The 19,936-nt window shown below is 45.1% G+C and overlaps 1 protein-coding gene across 1 annotated transcript in view; it reads left to right on the top strand.

Annotated features, from left to right (window-relative positions):
- The window catches only part of GAP43 (growth associated protein 43), a gene marked incomplete at its 5' end in the record, with an annotated part of 51,845 nt that overhangs the window by 21,092 nt on the left and 10,817 nt on the right, over positions 1–19,936 (top strand). Inside the window, one exon of the mRNA XM_080613655.1 lies at positions 6,844–7,471. Coding sequence (XP_080469781.1) covers positions 6,844–7,471 — 628 coding nt within the window. The remainder of the gene's footprint in view (positions 1–6,843; positions 7,472–19,936) is intronic.

Below are 19,936 nucleotides of genomic sequence, written 5' to 3'. Positions count from 1 at the left end.
TACTCTGGCTGGGGAGAAGTAGGGATGTTTCCCATCACCTGAGCTGAGTGCAGCCCTGTGTTCCCATGGAGGGAATGGGACAGGAGCTGCAGGACACAAGATGCTTCATCTTGTGGAAATGGCTCCAGAGACCTTGCGTAAGCCTGGACTCTGGGGAAGTTCTGCACCAGATCTCAGAGAAGCAAGTCTGGCCCTTGGCTGCAGCAAAAGCAGAAGCAAATGTGTCCAGCCCTCATGGGGACATATTATTAACCTCTGGAGCCACCAGATGTATATAACAATTCCTTGAACATTTCTGTGGAGGCCAAAACTAAGCAAGCAAGAAAATAAAGAGAGTGAAAAAGAAAAGGAGGAGAGGGAGAGAGATCAATACTTCAGGGTTCCATTTCCTGCCCATGGCATTCAGACTCTGAAGATGTTTAAAACAATTCACACAGCAATCAAACTGTCCAAACTGCCCCAAACGGGACCACACAAACCACATAGTCTGAGCCTAGATAAACCTTCTCTTTAATGCAGTGATATCCAGGCTTGTGTTTCTGTCTAAGCCCATCTGCAGCAGAAACCATGTATTTTTTGATTGAGCTTTTCTAATCAAAGCATAGTTCAGTGGAAATTTTTCACCTGGTCCCTTTGCTGAATTTCTTCAACCTGGTCTATTTTTGGGAGAGGATGCACACTGGCAGCTTGGATACCTTCCTGCTTCATTTCCAGGCTTTGGTCCCTTGATGCGAACGCCTGCTGGCTGGCTCCTTCTGGAGTGACACAACAATTTCCCTCCCAAAAGGAGACTAGGCACAACTGACAGCGCAGTATGCGCCGGGATCCAACATGAAGCAAGAGCATGGATGTTGATTGCGCCAAACACCCAAGGCCTTCAACACAGTCCACACAGACCTTGTGCACTCAAGTGCCCTCACACACTTGGGCCATACCTCAAGATATACACATGCTCTTGACATTAACTATAAAAGCACCGCCTTGGCATACTGCAACCTGGTCCTGCCTCTGAGACTTTGGGTGCTTTGAACTGAACAACGAGGGGTTGGAACTGGATGATCTTAAGGTCCTCTCCAACCCAAACCATTCTATGATTCTATGTAAAGGCAGCACAGGGAGTACTGAGAGCCTTTCTCCTTTTAACCACTGGAGCTTCAGGGGGTAGAAGGCACCCTGGTTGATCATCAGCTTAGCAGAAACAAGGTGACAAATAGAAGGGAGAGTCATAAAGCAGGTGAGGAGAATATAATGGATTTATTGAGAATGCATCCTGAAAATATCTAAATAGGTCTATCTTAGATTATTTTCTACCTCTCCTCTGAGTCACTGTACACAAGTGAATAAAATCCATCCATCTGCCTGACCATCATCAGCTGATTTCATTCCAGGCACCATAAAATGGAGGGCAAATTTCCTACATGTGAGAGGATCTTGTAGAGGAAAGGGTGGAAACTTCATTGTTACAGGATGTGAAACTGGAAAGCTGAAACCCTGCTGGTTATACCCTGGGGAACCATTGTGCCCAAGCCTTCAGAGGGCTGAATTAACCTTTTTTCTCTCAAGGGTGTTTTACCCAATGTCACCATACTTATCCTAGGAATAAAAAGGAACTCTGTTTGTTTCCTCGCCTCGCAGACAGGTTGTGCTGAGAAATGCCATCCTGCAGCCAGGTGTCTTCACACCATTTAACTGGGTTACAAAAAGCTGTTCTCTGTGCTAAATCGCTTCCTCACTTCCCAAGGCGTGAAAGCCTTTTCTCTCTCTCATGTGTCCACGCTTTACTCCTTCTGGGGAGACAGCTGGTGTAGTTTACTTTGATGCATTCTGCTCCTTAAATGCCTGCTCTGAGACAAATCAGGTCACTTCAAGCTCACAAAAGCATGGAGGTGACTCAATCTTGTGAATCCAATGGGAGTCAGGTGCCTACATTTCTTTATGACTTTGAGCTACATCAGTAGGAACATGCATTTGCTCTAGTCTAGGTTAGAGTATGGGCTGAGATGCACCTTAACCCCGCAAGTACCACAAGTTGATTCAGAGCTACTTCACCTAGCTAACTGAAGGAAAGATTTCCTTACCTTAATGCATGTGTCACGAGAAAGGAATGACTTTAGGTCCCTGTATCTTTGCATGGAGAACACGGGTTGGGTTTTTTATCTTAATAATTGAGTATCATTGGTTATGAAGTTGGGTTATGAAGTGGCTTATTGATAACTGTCACTAGTCCTATGGATGTCAAGGCCCTGGACAATGCTAATGCCTCCTCTGGTAAAAGCTGTGTAAATCCTAAATCTGGACTTGTGCCACACAGGTTTCAGAATACCAGGAGGCAGCAATGTGAATGGAAGGGCTCTGGCATTTGGTGTCATGTTAAAAGGAGCTCCTAGATAAGGACAGAAAGGAGCAGGATATCTGTGATGACTGAGTGTACAGCAACGTGATCCTAGGGTGAACATTAAGGAGGTTGATACACTCTATATATTGGTGGGCAGAGAAACACCAAGAAAGGGAGATCTGTAGAAAATGGCAGAGTAGACAGGATAATATTGAAAGACCTTTTAATGGAACAGTCAGTTCTTTCTTGATCTCTCCATCTCAGCTTCCAAAATACAAACCTATGTGATTATTTTTCCAAGGATGGGCAATGAGATACATCACGAGAGACAAGTATGCAAACAACAAGCAAAGACCAAGCAGTCAGTCCTCTTCCTTCTTTCGCTTTGCCTGTATGTGGCTGCAAGCACATGGAATATCTGGAAAACATCAAGTTTCTTCATTTCCCATTTCCTGATGTACCAGCATGTGGGACATTTAGAAGGGCCTGAAGGTTATAGGAACACTGTCTTCATTCTTTGCCATATTTTGACCCCTCTGTAAGCTGTGGGTTTGGAGGTGGAAGGTGGAAAGGTTGCCAGAGATCAGAAATCTTCTTAGGGTCATGGCTTCATGCCATTTCCATCTTCCTGGTACCTAAAAACTAACCTCTGCCCGTAAACATTGATGTCATATCTCCTACTCTGCACTGTGTGACAGCAAGGAAAGTCTCACAGGAGCTGTCTGCCTGGGAAAGGGATGTCCTAGAAACCTGGAGGTGTGGCAGACAAGCAGATGGAGATGGTGAGGGGATCATCCCTCTAGGACTGGAAAAGATGTTGTGGGCTGTGTAGATAGAGACATCAAAGCTTAGCAGTGTGTTCATGAAGGCAAAGCTTTGCATACCGGCTTCAGTGGGGATGTGGAGATGGTCCTGACTATGTATGTCCATTTATACATCCATATAGCTATGTATCCACCCACCTCAGTGATTTTAATTCTTCTGCCATGGAAGAATCTATGATTTGTTCCACAATAAATGAAACAGAGGATATTTGCTCTGTGTAAAATGACAATACACTGCATACAGACTCACAGTATCATGAATATGTCAATGTTAATGACTAGCATGAGTTTTCTTTACACATAAATGTGTAAATGAAGGGGGGGGTGTGATGGAATACGAGTATATAAAACTTAATCTTACCAGATCTGATTCTTGGCTGGGAGCCCTGGTTTCTGTACAAACACTAGTAATAATTGTCACTTGATTCCAGCCACAGTACTCCAGCCAAGATGTCATACACGCATGGCAGATAGATAAGACAGGCAGATTTCTTCTTTTCCACTGAGATGCTTTTGAATACACCCTGGCAGGGCTGACTCACCCTTTTAGCTTTCCAAGGAAGATAAATCGCTTTCTAGGAGCTTCACTATATATGCAGGTTATTTTTGAGCAGCTTCCTTAATTAAAGCTTATCTAATGTGTGCATAATCCACAGATGAAGAGCCTTTGTCTTTTTTTTTTGTGTGAGCATAAGTTTCCCTCTGAAACAATCTGTTTCTCACCCAACCCATTGTTATACAACATGACACACATACGGAATGGATACCGTGTCCTACCCCAGAAGTAGCTGCAGGCCAGTAGCCTGAAGTCATTTCAAATGCTTCAGTGAGGAAGGACTGAATAGAAATGGGATTGCTGAGGGCCACAATTGGCACAGACAAACTATTAGTACATTTCTTTCATCCATGATCTTAAACTCCACCTCTGCCCCAGCTTCATATTTCTTATCTTTTACATCTGAAATTATGCTGAAAGCACCCTGTTGGAAATACATTTTGTAGCTGCGAACCTTGTGATCTGGCAAGGACTCAAACTGATGTCATCCCAACTGGGATAAGAGGACCATGATGTCATCGGAACAGCAAAGGAGCCTTTTAGCTCTATAATGCAGTAGGTGTGGGTGAGAGGTTTCAGTCTGGCCTCCCTGAAGAGAAAGAATGCTCCTTCTTTCCCTGTCAGGTACAGGGCTGGCTGGCAGTCACAGGTCTCTGCAAGTTCAGCTTGCGTAGGAGGATGCTTGCTTCTTGCTGTGCTTCTTGCTGTGCCCAGGCCTCCTGCTAGCAGTGGGAAGCAGATAAACCTCAGAGTTTCATAGCCCAGGTACCAGGTAACTCCTCTGGAGGCAGAGGCATGAATTCAACACTTCATAATAGCTTCCCTGGTTGGCACAGGGATGTGGGATGTGAGAGGTGCAAGGCCAGTGGCAAGACAAATCTCCCTTCGAGTCAATGGTTTTCATTTATACCCAGGAGTTAACAGTTTTGTCACATTCACTGATGGTTTTGCAGAAAGCAAGCATATGAGACTGGACCTTTAGGGTCTTTCAGTCATTTCTAAACTGTCCAGTCTCCCAGTCCTGCTGCTGTTTGAAATTGGCTACCGTCCTTAGTCAAAGATAGGGCATCTAAGTGTTACTGTCCAGAAGTACCTAGTCTATCTCCACATTGCTATGGCTACAGTGTAATGCAGGCATGCTCAAGCTTTCCTTAAACCAGCTAGTCCAGGTATTAGTAGTTATGTTGCCACAGCAACACAGGACTTACTGCAAGCTGCAAAACTCACCTAAGGAGCAGGATGGATGAGCCTGTGCAGAGCTGCACTACCCTGAAAGGATCACAGCTCTCCTGTGAATGTGCTGGTTTAAAGGTACTTCCAATTAGTTTCCATCCCCTTGTACTGAAATAGGCTGGAAAGCTTGCCCCACATGCTCAATAATACAGTGCAGAATTAGCTGTGTAAGTAAAAGACGTACATGAAGGGTTACAGCATGCCAACATCTGCATTGTCTTTACACATTACCATCACCTGCTTCCTGACATGCCAAGATGAACATGAAAGCCCACTTTCCATACCACATCACTTAATACACTTGGGGAAGTGTAGACATAACTGCTCGTCTGTGTCCCTTTGATAGGTACAACAACCATTTTGTCCCTGGGCATGGTGAGGAGCATGAAACCTCCTTGTGCTGAATTCTGTGTGTTAATATCAGTTGCATATTCACTCACAGGCTTTTTCACTTATCCTCTGCATAAGCATCCTGGTACCCAGTCTCACTCCTAGACTTACCTCCTGCTGTATCCAGACCCATCCCACCCCTGCTGCTCTTTACCTTGATGATTTGAGACTGCTTGTTCCTTGGCCACCATACTCCTCTTCAGAGGCATGGTGTTTCCAGTGCCATGTGTGCATGTTACAGTGGCTTCCCCTTTATTCCTGCTGCACTGGTTTGAATTTATATATAGCCTTTCCCCTCTCTCTGTTCTTCTAGTCCTGGCCCTTTCCCCAGATGGTTCCTCTCAGTTGTGATGGCCTAAGGAGTGGTTTCCTCTTTCCACCTAGGAGTAAATCCTTGTTATCTTTCTCAGCCAGCTCTTCTCCTTCTTTTGTGACCTGAGCCAGTGTTGGAAACCAGGTGCAGACAGCAAAGAGGCCAGTGGTTCTGTTTCCAAGTATCTCCTTTGAATGCTTCCCAATGGGAATATTAATAGAACAGTGTCCTTCTGTCAATATGCAGCTGAACTGTTGCTTGCCCAAGGGCTGCTAAATTATTGGGGTGAAGCATAGTATGTCCTGTAGATTTAGTGGGGGTTTGCAAGCTGAGAATTGTCTACCTGCACCACACCAGCATGAGGAACAGGCTCTGCTTTGGTCCCATTTAAGACTCTAATGCATGGCATATGTTTAAAAAACATGGGGAATGCCTGTTCTTTGTTGCAAGGCTGAATTCCCCCAGTAGAGAAATAACAATCATCTGCTGAGATTGTGAACACTGATATCCATCTGCCTGTTACTCTTTCATTGAAACCATGTGCCGGGAGTGAAGCGGTTGGAGTGCTTGCAAGGCAGGGCATTTGTGAGGAGTATATGCTGTGAATATGTGTGTATGTCTGACAGCACGCAACTGCAGTGGGGCAGGCAGCAATACTAATCTCTGTTGGCAATCCCGAGCCAAAAAGCTTTAAAGGACGAAACACTCAGTGTCATTAGAGTCACACACCTGCGAAACAAGGTGTCATTAAAGAGAAACCAAGACTTGAAGGCAAATCAAACTTGATTTGGAAGGACCGTGGGAATTCCCCTTGGGAGAGTGTTTTGTAAATGAGTAGGGGATAAAAAATCAGTGTATTTCAAAATGGATGGGAAAATAAAGCATGGGGACAAGGGAGCTGGTACTAGCCTTTCCACACAGCCAAGGTGCTCTCAGCATTGCTGGCAGAGATGATGAAGTGCTTTAAATTCCTTTTACAACCCCCCTGTGTCTGTCCAGCCCTCGGGTGGAATTAAAGCCACTTGGCTTCAAACCCATGCTAAATGGAAGGCTGCTTTGAAACGTGTCACTGGGTAGCAGGAGGGGAATGTGGGACATTCCTCACAAAACCAGAGCCTGAGCTGCACCTGGAGAAACCTTAACTCATCTCCCTGTTTTCTCCTCTGCTCTCCTCCCTTGTTCTTCTTCAAAGGTTGAAAAAAATGAGGATGGAGACCAAAAGATTGAACAAGATGGCATCAAACCAGAAGATAAAGCTCATAAGGCAGCCACCAAAATCCAGGCCAGCTTCCGCGGACACATAACAAGGAAAAAGCTCAAGGGGGAGAAGAAGGGAGATGCTCCAGCATCTGAGACTGATGCTGCTGACAAGAAGGAGGAAGGCCCTGCTGGTGGAGCAGCCGAGAACAAAGAGACCGAGGCTCCCACTGCCACAGAAGCTGCCACCGCTGACAGTGCCCAAGTGGAGGAGGGCAGCAAAGACAGCAGTGCACCAGCGGAGGAGAAAAAAGGGGATGGAGCCGCCGACACGGGCTCAGAGCAGCCAGCCCCGCAGGCTGCCGCTCCTGCTGCCTCCTCCGAGGAGAAGCCCGCTGCTGCCGCTGCTGAAACGGAAAGTGCCACTAAAGCTTCCACTGATAACTCGCCGTCCTTGAAGGCTGACGAAGCCCAAGACAAAGAGGAGCCTAAACAAGCCGACGTGCCTGCTGCTGACACCACTGCCACCACCACCACCCCTGCCGCAGAGGATGCTACTGCCAAGGCAACAGCGCAACCCCAAATGGAGACAGTGGAGAGCAGCCAAACCGAAGAGAAGACAGGTGAGTGGATGTCTCGCTTAGGGAATGGGGACCTTCACAAATGGATACCTCCCTTGGTCCCTTGGGGATGCCTCTGAGGTTGGGTTAACAAGGGAATCCCCTTGCTGGGCTTTAGGGGTGGAGGGAGTTGCACGTTCTTAACACGCTCTTCCCTGCTTTCCAGCATCTTTTGGAATCACTGCTCCTCCTCTCAAGGCTTCTGTTCCTCTAGGTGGAGGAGCTATCCAGCTCCTTTAGCTATGGTGGCCAGAGAGTGTCAGGGAGGCTTGGAGGAGCCTGGGAGTGTTCCCCAAGCTCTTCATATGCTAAAGAGGTTGATGAACCTTCCCAGTCACACTAGCACAGACAGCTGCAGTGGGGCAATAAAACAGGCCAAACTGATACCTGCTCACTGGGGGCTGCCAACTTGAGCTGAATATCTCACAAGACAGTTCTCATACTGCAAGAGGCTATTTAGTTTTGCTGGTGTGATGGTCAAGAAGGGTCTTTTTCCCATCTTCTTGTGAATGGATGAGATTCCTGGCAAACCACATCTTAGTCAGGAACACATTGTTATCAGCATTGCTGATTCCATCCACACGAATACTTCTAGCCTCTGCACTTGGAGTAGCCCATTACAGCCATAGTTGCATGAAGCTTTTAGACTTGTCAGCTGAGTCAGACCCTCATGGTAAGAGGGTAAGTTAGGGAAAGGGAAGATTAAAGGCTCTGGCAGCTCAATGAGTGAGGACAGAAGAGAACATTGAGTGCAAACAGTCACTCTAGGTGTTTTCAATTCTTTGCTCTTGCCTGAGTGCAGTGCTGCTTAACTAGTTCCCCTGGGAAGAGGTAGAAAGTTTTGAGAGGCAAAAGCGAACATTTTTGACAGAGGCATAGTGTTTACAAACCATAAAGAGCTGGTTTTGAATTGTGATACTGAGCTGGGTAGAAACTGCATCAAAGACTTGAGGATACTTTTGCTCTTGTTCTTTACCTTTCTTAAGTTATCAAAGAAAGACAAGGTAAACAACATAATAACATCAGAGGTAGGCACCACATGTACAGAGGCAGTGTCAAGCATAACTGGCCTCCACATTCATGAGACATTCAGTTGTATAGGTCATTCTTGCATTTATTAGCTTGTTGGGGTAAAAATGGGATATATCAGCTTGATATTTATAAGCAGCCTGATGTAAATGTTACAGAGCCTTAGCATCCAATCTTGCACTTACTGGTGTTTCTCCATCATTTCATTTGGTCCACCACTTTTTTCCCACAAATGACAATTCCCACTCTCTAAGCTTCATAGCTAATTTGGGACTTCAGGCGAATTTGTTCCTGCTCAACAAAGTGGACAGATAAGAAAGAACAGGTATCCAAAACGACAGATAAGTACTACAAAAGGAGCTCATGTAGAACATGTATGATTTAATATATGTACAAAGGGAGCAGCCTTCAAGAGCGTGAGTCTGAACTGAATGTACACAGCAACAAAGAGTTACTGGTTTTACCTCCATTCATGTAAACATTTCTAGAGATAAGCCTTGAAGTTACATTGTCCAAGTTGGCTTTTTGCTGTCAAGGTCTCCAGCCCTTTGTTCTTTCCTTGTACAATGAGTTGAGTGGTGAAATAAATGTCATGTGATTTGTGAAATCTAATTTGGCATCTTGCATGCTGTACTTGCATTGTTTTTATACTTGGGCAAAGGTATAAACATCAATGGCAAAAATAGGACAGAGTGTATCAGTGCTTTGGGGTTCTCTGTGAACAGGATAATGAGTGATAATTAACTCTTATTTCAGACCTGGGATGCCTTATTTCTAAACAGGAATAGTGATTCTGCTTTGAATTAACATTCTATTTTTATTCAGGTTAATGTGCTCTAATGGATAGAGGTAGGAAATTCATAGTAACAGCCTATTTCATTTGCTTAATGTTACCTCGTTTGAGTCACCAGTCATCAAAGAATGGTTTAGTTCTATGCAGTATTCTAAATTATTTGCAGGTATTTTCCCCATGTTCTTGTTGGCTTTAAAATCATCTGAAGTGGCTGACCATTCATGGCCACATCATTTGAAGTAGCTATTTAAATGCATGATTTCACATGCATTTGCACATGGTACTGTTACTTAGGTAAATATCTGGCCAACAGAGTTAAGTTGGAAAGTCTACAATCAAATATATAATTTAAAATGAGTTTTTAGTGATTGTTTGAGTGTTCAAGACCAGGTTGTGCATCTCTTTATACTTATTCAATATGCATGCAGGGATACTCAAGCTTACCAATGTTTGCAGAAAGCAAACATGGCAAGTGTGTGGCCACAGTCAAACTGATAGTCTCTTTAAAATGTTAATGAATATAGATTTTTTTCCTATCCCAGTATGATATCAGCCTTCCAATCACAAACTCATTCAGCTGGGTGGGTGCCCCCAGAGCCATCCAAGAAAGGAATGCAAAAAAGATTGAACAGGCCCTCCTGTCCATCTGAGGATGCTGGGCTGTGTTCTGCAATACACTTTGCAGAACACATAGCACAATGTCCAGAATAGTAAGAAGCTGCTTTTTCCTTAAAGAATATCTCACAATAGAGCATCATCACAGTACAGAAGTTCCCAAAGAGAGGAAGTATTTCCTGACAGAAAACCTTTCTTGTCTTTTTCCTATCTTAATCCTATTGCTTCCTCTCATCTCTTTAAATGTCCCTGTTTCTCTTTTGGTACTTACTCTTCCCGTAGACTTAAAGACATTTGCCGTGTCTTGACCCTTCTCCCAGTCGAAACAAACCACTGGTGACTGCTGGTATGACTACAGTGGTCATTCATAGAAGAGGGAGGGCTTCCAAACATCTTGACACTCCAGTAGTCCTCCAGCCTGGGGGCAGATCTTCTTTCAGCTCCATCAGTCCCCTTGGCTTTCAAAGGTCACCTCTTATCGTTCCTGTGATTGAAGACTGGCACAGTAGTATGCGGTGTCAGGCTGTCAAAAATAAATCAAATTGGCTCCCATCCAGTGTCATGGGTTGGCTGATCGCCATGGCATGCTTGGCTGCTACACCCATGAGGCATGCTGGCCCTGCTACTTGTGTGCAGTGATGTTCATCTGCCTTGCATTTACTACAATGGCTCTATGGTGTTAGCCATGGGTATCTTTGATGCAAACACAAGCAAAAGGGCGTTTCATTTCTATCCAGAAGAGATTCTTGCCTTCATCTAAGGGTGGGATGAAAAAGAAAAGAAGAAGGGAAAGGAATAACTAACCAGATAGGGAAATGCATGTTTTTTAATGGTCAATATTTAATGTTTATGGAGTTAGGGAGAGGCTGGTTGACTCTTTACACCAGTTGCTAATTCCTCTGACAGTCCTCAGCTCTCCTTGTTGTTCAGTTCCACATACTCTATGCGTCCGCTGGTAATGGCTTAGGAAACCAGTATTAGTTGATCTGGAACCTCAGGCATTCCCAGTTGTACAGTAGGGCAGATTCTAAGCCATCCTTGATGTATCAAGAAGTAGATGGTATAAGGATATGGATTCCAAAGTGGGCTTTCTTCAGTGGAAATGAAGGATTGATGTAAGAAGGAAAATCTCTTCGTTCTTTTCACGTCTTTTGGGTGACTTATGCCAAAAATGTGTTCTTTTATCTGAGCATCCTCGCCAAGACTTAGGTTTATAGGCTTTCTTGTTATGATCCAGCTTTTGCCTCTTTGGTGTTGGTATTCTGCTCAGAGAGGCTCCTTTAGATGCCACCCTGCTCAATAGGACAGAATTCAAAAGTGGCAGGAGGGAATTTATACGTTACATATGGATGAGGAGGTGAGACTTATTCCAATCTAGACTGCATTGGCTTAAATCCGGAGAGTCTCCATCAAAGTCACTGTAAAGAGTCTACATTAGTGTGGCTTTGAAGTGAGATTGGCATCCAGCACAGCAAACTATAGAAGAAGATGGGCTACTGTGTGCCTTATGGGCAGGAGAGGAGGTGAATGTCATACAATGTTAGATTCTCTTTGTACTTTCCCAGGTTATCAAGTCTCACCTCCAAATTTGGCTAGCTCTCACATCAAAAGCACTCTCAGATTGTCAGGTAAGAATACAACAAAGCCCAGAAATGTGAAAGAGTAAATTGTGCCTAAGGAAACAAATGGATCTTCTTTTGTTGGGATATGAGGAATGCTTTCTCCCACTTGACGAAATAGCTTTACAATGGAGCAGTTTCACAGATGAAATGAAAAATCGGCCAGATGACAATTGCTTTGCATGTAAGCGGGCCAGCAGTTCCCCCAGGGCCCTGTATCCTGCAAGCGAGAAGCACTGGAAGGCACCATCTTCTCTTTGCTTCCTCAGAGGGAGCAAGTCCCTATGGATCCTTTTTTATGGCTTAGAGTTGAATCAGCTGTTTGTTTTCAGTTCAATCAGCCTATTGATGGAAGGACAATACTTGCTGCACCTAGGGAGCACCGGCTGTATAAAGATTTGGAAAGGGAGACTGTCTATTGTCAGGTACCAGCCAGATGGTACAGCCTGCACTCTGCAAGAGGACTTGGTTGTGTAAGTGGAATTTTAGCCTTGGCCCATGGGTAGCTGGCGTGAGGCAGAACATCCTCACTGCCATCCCTGCTTCATGAGAGCTTATCTCTACTGCTACACCTGGCAGCTGAGTAAAGCAACGCAAATACAGTACTCTTCCTGTGACTGCCCCAGAGGGAACAACTCTAAGCAAGCGTGCCAGCAGTTTCTTGTCTGTAGTACTACTCCAGCAACAAAGTAAGACTATGAATGTGATTTAGGTTACCTGCAACGTGCTGAAAGGTGTCAAAGTGTGTGCTCTGTCCTCAGTTGCTCTGAAATTTTTAATCTTTGCATTGTGTCTACAGGGGAATAGGAGCCTCATGTCTGAGTCCAAGTGTTTTATATCCAAAGGCCATTGTGACTAGCAACTCATCTAGATAAGGTAAACTGGTAAGTTAAGCCCAGCATCAGCCAGGTTGTACTGGGCCTTGAGCAACCTGGTCTAGTGAAAGGTGTCCCTGCCTATGGAAGGGAGTTTGTAACCAGATCTTTAAGGTCCCTTCCAACTCAAACCATTCTATGATTCTGTGGGTGTAAGCACTGCGCGTGTATTTCACAGCCTGCTTTGCACGTGAAGGAGGAAAGTGGACTGTCACAGTTTTCCAGAGAATAGGAAACCTACACACTACCTGCTCCAGCTGCAGGACTTCTTCCTCTGTTGCGGTGAAATACTGTCTCTGGCCCCATGTGTGCCTCAGGACTGCTATTTTCTAATAAGATGCAGTGTGCCTCGCATAGTTGGGAACTGCATTAGTGGGCTAGTGGTGGAGCAGAATTTTGATTCATCTTTTGATGAACTCTTAGGTGGCACTAAGCATATTTACCAATGATTTACTGACTCTTTAAAAAAGGCCTTTTGAGGAGAGCAGGTTAACCACTGGTTTGCACCAAGGAGGTACCAGTTCTTAGGGGATTTCAGTAAGAAACTCATGGACAATCAAGGCTGGTTAACTGGTTTATTTTATGAAGGATGGAAACCATAGGAGAGGTGACAGCAATCTTTCATCCCTTCTAATGCTGGGAACCATGGCTGCTGCAGTACCAACCCACTCCTCTTCATTGATCGTAGCACACTGCACAGGGTTCCTGTTGATGGGGAGTTGGCAGGCCTCACTCTTCTTCATATCTTTATATTATTCTTCCAGCTGCACAAAGCTATCAGTCCTGAACCTGTACAATAACGGATATACCAGGGTTCACTGAGAGCATTACAGTCTGACACATCTCCATAGGAGGGAGCTCTCACAAGCTCTACGTACAGGTGTTGTTTAAGGCCATGCATAGTAATGTCATGGTATGTGCTCATGTTGTACAGTGGTCACTTGTGCTAACACATGGCTCTCTACATCCAGTACTGATGGTTAAACTCCACCTAGATTTTGCTTAAAATCACTGTCTCCTTGTTACAATATTTTCCATGGTGGCCCACTGCAAGTGCACTCAGGTCATCTTCACCCAAATTCCCATATGGAAGGAAGGCTTTCAGCCATAAAGAATAAACAAATCTTCTGCTGAGAAGGGCTCACATAGCAGATCAGGGACAGAATAGGCAGACAATGAAGTTTAAATGGCAGCTGTTTGCTGTAGCTGTGTTCTTCACCCCCATCAGTGTCATCTCTTTACACTAGGATCAAATAGGCTGAACTTTTCAGGTAGATATAAGCTTGCAGAGTATCAGCTGGGATTTACAGCTCCAAAGAGCAGTACTTTGAAGGCAGCAGTACTGACTCTCTGGTACAGACGACTGCCATGTGCAGAGGGAAGGGATTGGGAAAGTTCACCAGGTCAGCACAATCTGATTAGTTAGACATTCCTCAAGAGCTGTATAATAGGTGCATTAATACTGGATTATCAGTGGCAGTGCAGTGATCGCTTCCAATCTCTGTGGCAACTCCATGGGCTCTGGCAAGGTGACGTTGTATTCCCAAGGGTCCATGCAAATAACTGGTAGAGGAACATAGAAATTGCCAATCCGAGTCAGACCTAACATCCATTTATTGTACTTCTTGTAGTGGCTAGCACCAAATACTGCTATGGGCAGATTTGAGGTAAACTGCTTCTCTACTAGGACTCATACCTGTCCTGGGATTTAGTTTAACAGTTAAAAGCATGATGTATTATTTCTTTTGATACTAATTGTAACTGTGGCTTTATATGATATGTATATAAATGCGTAATATCCGACTGACTGTCAACAGCCTCCCCAGCTCCAACCAACTGTACAATGGTCAGAAAGTTCAGCAATGAATTGGCCACCATTGCCTTAAGTATCTTTCTGTACTTGTGTTATGTTACAGAAAGAGCAAAAGCTTCTGATAGCCCTACTTTATGCCACTGATTATTGTATATAGCCTCATATAGTATAAACATATTCACAGAAGGCATAGTACCATAGCCCTTGGTGATCATCTCTTTCCTGAAGAAAACACAAGCAATGCTTTCAATTGCTTTTTATATGAAATGATTCCCATGCTTTTTAGCATCTGTTACTTTTGCCTGCATGCCTTTTAAATCTGCAAATGTCCTTTATGAGATGGGATGACAAACACCGTACACATTAGTCCAGAAAAGGCTGTACATGCATTTCCAGAAAGGCAGTATTTCTTCTGTTTTGCTCCTCGTCCCACTCCTTATGCACACCAACATCTTTGATTCCTGAAAACAGCTACCCAATGAGCACTGATGACTGCAGTGACCTCCAGGTTCATTGTGGAGTTGGGAGTTCTCCTCTTTGTAAAGGCACTGCACAAATATCTTATTCAGATGTATGATGGTTTATGAGAGTGGCAGTGGCCAAGAGAATTAAAGAAAACATAGGCAGTGACAGGAGGCTTACAGGGCAAGCATCAGCTCTGTGAAGTAGGTTCCACCTCCAGTTCTGGACCTCCAATAGACCTGTGAAAGACCAACTTACACAAGCTCAGTTTGAACAGTGTCAATATATTTCTCAAGACTACATTCATGCTGCAAGCTTGGCTTAAAGGAGGGCTCCCTCATTCCCTAGCTTTCTTCTCTGCTGGCATTGATTGTCTTTCAGGCAGAAAGTAGAAGATACACTTGACAATAATGTATGGGGGGAAACTGAACAATGGAGAGTGCTGCTGTTGTGTGCTTAGCTGTTCTCTGAAAGAGAGTCTGGTCTGGTTTTGCAATTTACCAGATCTGTGACTTTCATCCTAGTTCTGTATTCCTTGCTAAGGGCTCCATTTGCATATCCTTTAGGTCTGTATCATGTAAAGACCCTTGCCTTTATCATCACCAAATATATACATAGACATATATATGTGTGTGACTCTGTGTGTGTGTATATGTGTATCAGGAAGTTCTTTACTGTGAAGGTGGTGAGGCACTGGCACAGGTTGCCCAAAGAACTGGTAAACGCTCCATCCCTGGCAGTGTTCAAGGCCAAGTTGGGCAGAGCCTTGGGTGACATGGTCTAGTGTGAGGTGTCCCTGCGCATGGGAAGGGATTAGAACTGGATGATCTTAAGGTCCTTTCCAACCCAAATCATTCTATGATTCTAAATGTGAATGTGATCTGTGGAAGTGTTTCTTTTTTCTCCCTGTGTCTTTAGCTACATCATGGTCAGCATGGGACACTAGAACAGAGCTGAAATCTCAGCTGAGGTCCTGGCAGCCAGGAGCCCATGTTGGACACCTGCCCTGTGCAGGGTTGCAGGGTAGTCAGGAGAAGAGCTATGGAAACCTGGGCAGGGTCCAGAGATGTAAAGGAAAATGCTCTTCTCCTAATGACAAGAAAAGTGAGACTCAAGGCTTCATGTAAATAAGTCTTAGATGAAGGTCATAAGTTTTAGGTCATAGTTTAAGTCATAAGGTCCCAATTACCCAGTGTTCAAAGGACCACACGCTTTTCAGTTGTATCTTGAGGCAATAGCAACTGAGTCCTCTTTTCATTATGAAAGAAAGCAGAAGGTGGAAGACACTGTTCAACCTCTCCATCTTCCTTCAGCAAAACTCAGTAACTGGGAATGTTAGTAATGATAACCGGACGTTACCTGTAACCTACAGGGCTTAATGAAGAAGAAAATCTCTCTGACATTTGGAAAAGCATCCAAATCCCAAGGCTAAAGTGCAGTGCTGCAGAACCATAGCTGATAAAGCATTGCAAGTACAGGGAAAGGGATGGGAGGGCAGGAGCGAGAACTGCGACCAGCCTGCAGGAGCATTCCCCAGTGCTGCTGGCTTTGGCAGAACCATCTTAGCAGCTGTGAAAGATGATTCAAAGATCTCACTGGACAGCCATTTGAAGAGATGGAGCATGGAATGAAGTAAAAGCATTTTAAAGTTGGGGTGGTGGAAAGTACTTTTAAAAACCCCTTTGCTTTGTTCTTGAAAGCTTTGGGCACCCATTGATTTGGAAATGACAGAGGCCTCTAAGAGGGAGGTGTGAAGGCAAGTTCATGCGGACTAACTCCATAACTGCCAAGATTTTAGATAAGACCCCATCCCCTAACTAAGTGTGGGCTTAGATATGAAAGGGTATTTATTCCAGCTTAGACATCCTGTGTTACCTATTCCAGAATTTCTCTTCCAAGTTCCCCTTCTTCCTCCCCTCTTTTCCAGTCAGCTTGGAGACAATGCTTGCCCTTTAGCTGAAATGTAAGCCTCATCATTTTATGTAAGGCTAGGATTTCACCCGTGATTTCAGCATCAGTGTCATCAGCAATTCAGAGTAATCTTCAGTCAGCAGTGCTGAAGCAAGGGCTATGCCACAGGAGACCAAGCCATGGGCTTCAGAAAGACGTGTGAGTTGAAGAGGTCTGTGGTCCTCATCTTTGACCTGCTCACAAATTATCTGTATGTTTCTTCCACTGGGAGAGACTCAGTGCAATATTGAAGTATTGGTCTTTTGCTTTCCCTTGTGGTCAGAAGGGATGGAAATCTGCCTCATTCACAGGGTCTGATCAGAGGGCTGCTCTGAGGTTATCTTCAGTAGCGCTGCTACAATTGACACCTGCAACAATTCTGTCTGGCCCTTTGCATGCTGGTACACAGGGAATCCAGATGATGAAAACAGAAGGAAAGGAAGTAAATTCTTTATTGCCAATCAATGAGCAGGCATGACTGTCAGCTACATCTCCTGACCTGGTATCACACCTCAGTCCTACGTCTGTCCTAGGTTACAGATATAGATTAGACATCAGGAAGAAGCTCTTCACTATGAGGGTGCTGAGGTGCTGGCACAGGTTACCCAGGGAAGCTGTGGCTGACCCATCCCTGGCAGTGTTCAAGGCCAGGTTGGACGGGGCTTGGAGCAACCTGCTCTAGTGGAAGGTGTCCCTGCCCATGGCAGGGGCTTGGAACCCGATGAGCTTTAAAGTCCCTTCCAACCCAAACCATTCAATGACTCTGTGAGTCTGTGACATGCAGTGTGCTGCAGGTTTGCAAGTCAATGGGACTGGTGGGGTTTTGAGCCATCCTTCAGCAGTGTAAACTGTTTTGGCATGTGCCTTTAGTCTTATCTTTGGGAATGAAAAGACATACCAGTGTGTCCAAATAAGGTGCCAGGCACTGGGACTGAACTTGACCTGTTGTCCCTGACACAGCCTCTCTCAAACACACCTGAAGCCTGGCAGGAAGGCAGGGGGAGGAAATGCACAGCACTGCTGCTGAGCAGCACCACTTCTCTGAATGAACAGCAGAGCTTGGTCTCAAGAGATACTAAGCCAGCACCGTTCACTGCACTCAATAGACAGAAAATGAGACAGAAAACCTTTCTTTGTGCCTCAAGCTAGAAACCTTCTTCATGGCTGAAGCCAAATGACTGAGAAAGATGGATAGAGTCACTGATTTTCACATCAGTGAGAAAATTCCATCTCTTCCTAACTGATGTAGCATGCAACTACTTCTTGTCCTTATTTCTAGCAAAACACATACACATTTCTACCAGAGGAGTCCAGCCTAGTTGCAGTTCAAACCACCGCCATACATGGCTTTGAGTCCTGCTCAGCTGGAAAATTTCTGGGAAACTCTCTTTTTCATTAAAGAGCCTTTTAATTTGTCAAACCCAAACATAATAAACCAGTACCAGCAATGATGGGACTTGCAAATTAAAGTAGTAAGAGAAACCTTTGCCAGCTTTTACAGTAGTTAGCACATGAGGGTCAGGTACTCCCTAAATGAGACAGAAGACAAAATGGACCCATGCCTTACCCTGGGAAGCTGAAATCCAATGAGCTTTGCAAGCAAAGCACTGGGCTGCTGGACAAAGTCTCCCCTGATCCCTCCTGCTGAAGCTGTTCCACTTTGTATGAATCATTTATTACTTGCTGGAGCTGGAATGTGGAGTTTGGTGTCCCCCATTACAGATGAGTGCCCTCACCGCCGGTCTACAGAGTCAATGTTTTCCTCTGTCCCAATGCATATTTAATGATTTTTGGAAGTGGAACAGCTCCAGCAGGAGAGGAAGAGTAAGAGGGACATGTTCATTCATGTGCATATCTTATGACATTGCTCTGCAACCAGCAGGCAAGAGCCAAGCCAAAGACCTTAATAGCAAATTAAAAGTCAGTTGGAGCACCAGGGGAGACCACATGAGCACGAGATGGTGCAGTGCCACTTCCTATGCTGCAGTGCAATTGCAGGGCACCTCAAGCCTGGTGGGTTCATGCCTTAGATAAGCCCCTGTTCTGTGACAGCCATTGTCAGATAACCATAGAACAGTTTGGGTTGGAAGAGACCTTCAAAGCTCATCTAATTCAACCCCCTGTAATGAGCAGGGACATCTTCATCTAGATCAGGCTGCCCAGAACCACATCCAGCCTGGCCTTGAATGTCTCCAGGGATGGAGCATCCACCACCTCTCTGGGCAACCTGTAGGCTACCTCAGCAACGGACTCTCTCAGCACCCCATAGGATATTATTTTCCACCATAATGGGCAGTACTGAGGAGTTTTGACTCTGCCATTGACAACTTGGCCATATACCTGCTGCTCCATGGTGTGATGCAACGTGGCCACATGCCCCTGTGACCTGGCCATCTCTGCACAGGGCATAGGACTGCTTTGCTGCACTGCTATGAGGTCTCCCCAGCATTTGCAGCTAATCTGCCTGGTGCACTCATGTCAAGGCCAAATTCATTACCTGACTGATTGAATTGGGAAGTGCCTCCAAAGCTGGGAGAAGCTTGGGGTTTAATAAATAAATACATAACTAAATCCCAGATTTGAATCAAAATCAGAATTACTTTCACAGAGAAGACTGCCATTGGCAACAAGAACACTAATGAAGGGGTTTCCAGGCAGCTCCCTCCTTCCTTCCCACTACGCTTCTCAGCTGTCTAAAACAGAGCTGTCCTATGCTCTCCTTTTCTCAAGGGCTGAGCACTTACTGGGCAAGCATCACTACACCTCTGGTCACAGAGGTTTCTTGGTGTGGAAGGGGTGACTGTGCAGTCAGACCTCCCACCTTAAGTCAAGCTGAGCCATTTCATCACCAACCCTTAGGCATGGCACCCAAGGGATGAGGTGACAGACCAAGACGGATCTGGCCTTTGCAGAATGAACTGGGGGAAGTGTGCAGCTGCCCAACCCCTTTTGCAGGATGGGTGCTGTAACTCCTGATCTTTCCATCCCTTGGAGGGCTGTGATTAAGCAGTCCCAAAGAGGGGACTTTGGGCAGGGCTGCTTTGCACCAGCAATGCCACTCCATGTTGTGGGCATTTCCCCACAAGCATTCATAGTTCAAAATGCCTGTTCCTTGTGTCTGTGCTGTCATAAGGGCTGTGTGATGACCTCCTCCTGTTGAAACAAAAAGCAGAGGCACCCAGGAGCTTCTGTGGGTACAGCATTAAGCCTGACCTGCTTCCTATGGAGCAGCAGCTGTGCTTCAGTGCTCACTTTGCACAAAACACATTGGGATCTATGTGTGTGCGCCCCAGCTGTGCATACGGGAAATAT

The sequence above is a fragment of the Psittacula echo genome (assembly GCF_963264785.1).
Source record: "Psittacula echo genome assembly, chromosome: 3".
Classification (NCBI taxonomy): Eukaryota; Metazoa; Chordata; class Aves; order Psittaciformes; family Psittacidae; genus Psittacula; species Psittacula echo.
The sequence above is the reverse complement of the archived record's forward strand: the minus strand, read 5'-3'. Positions and strand labels throughout refer to the sequence as shown.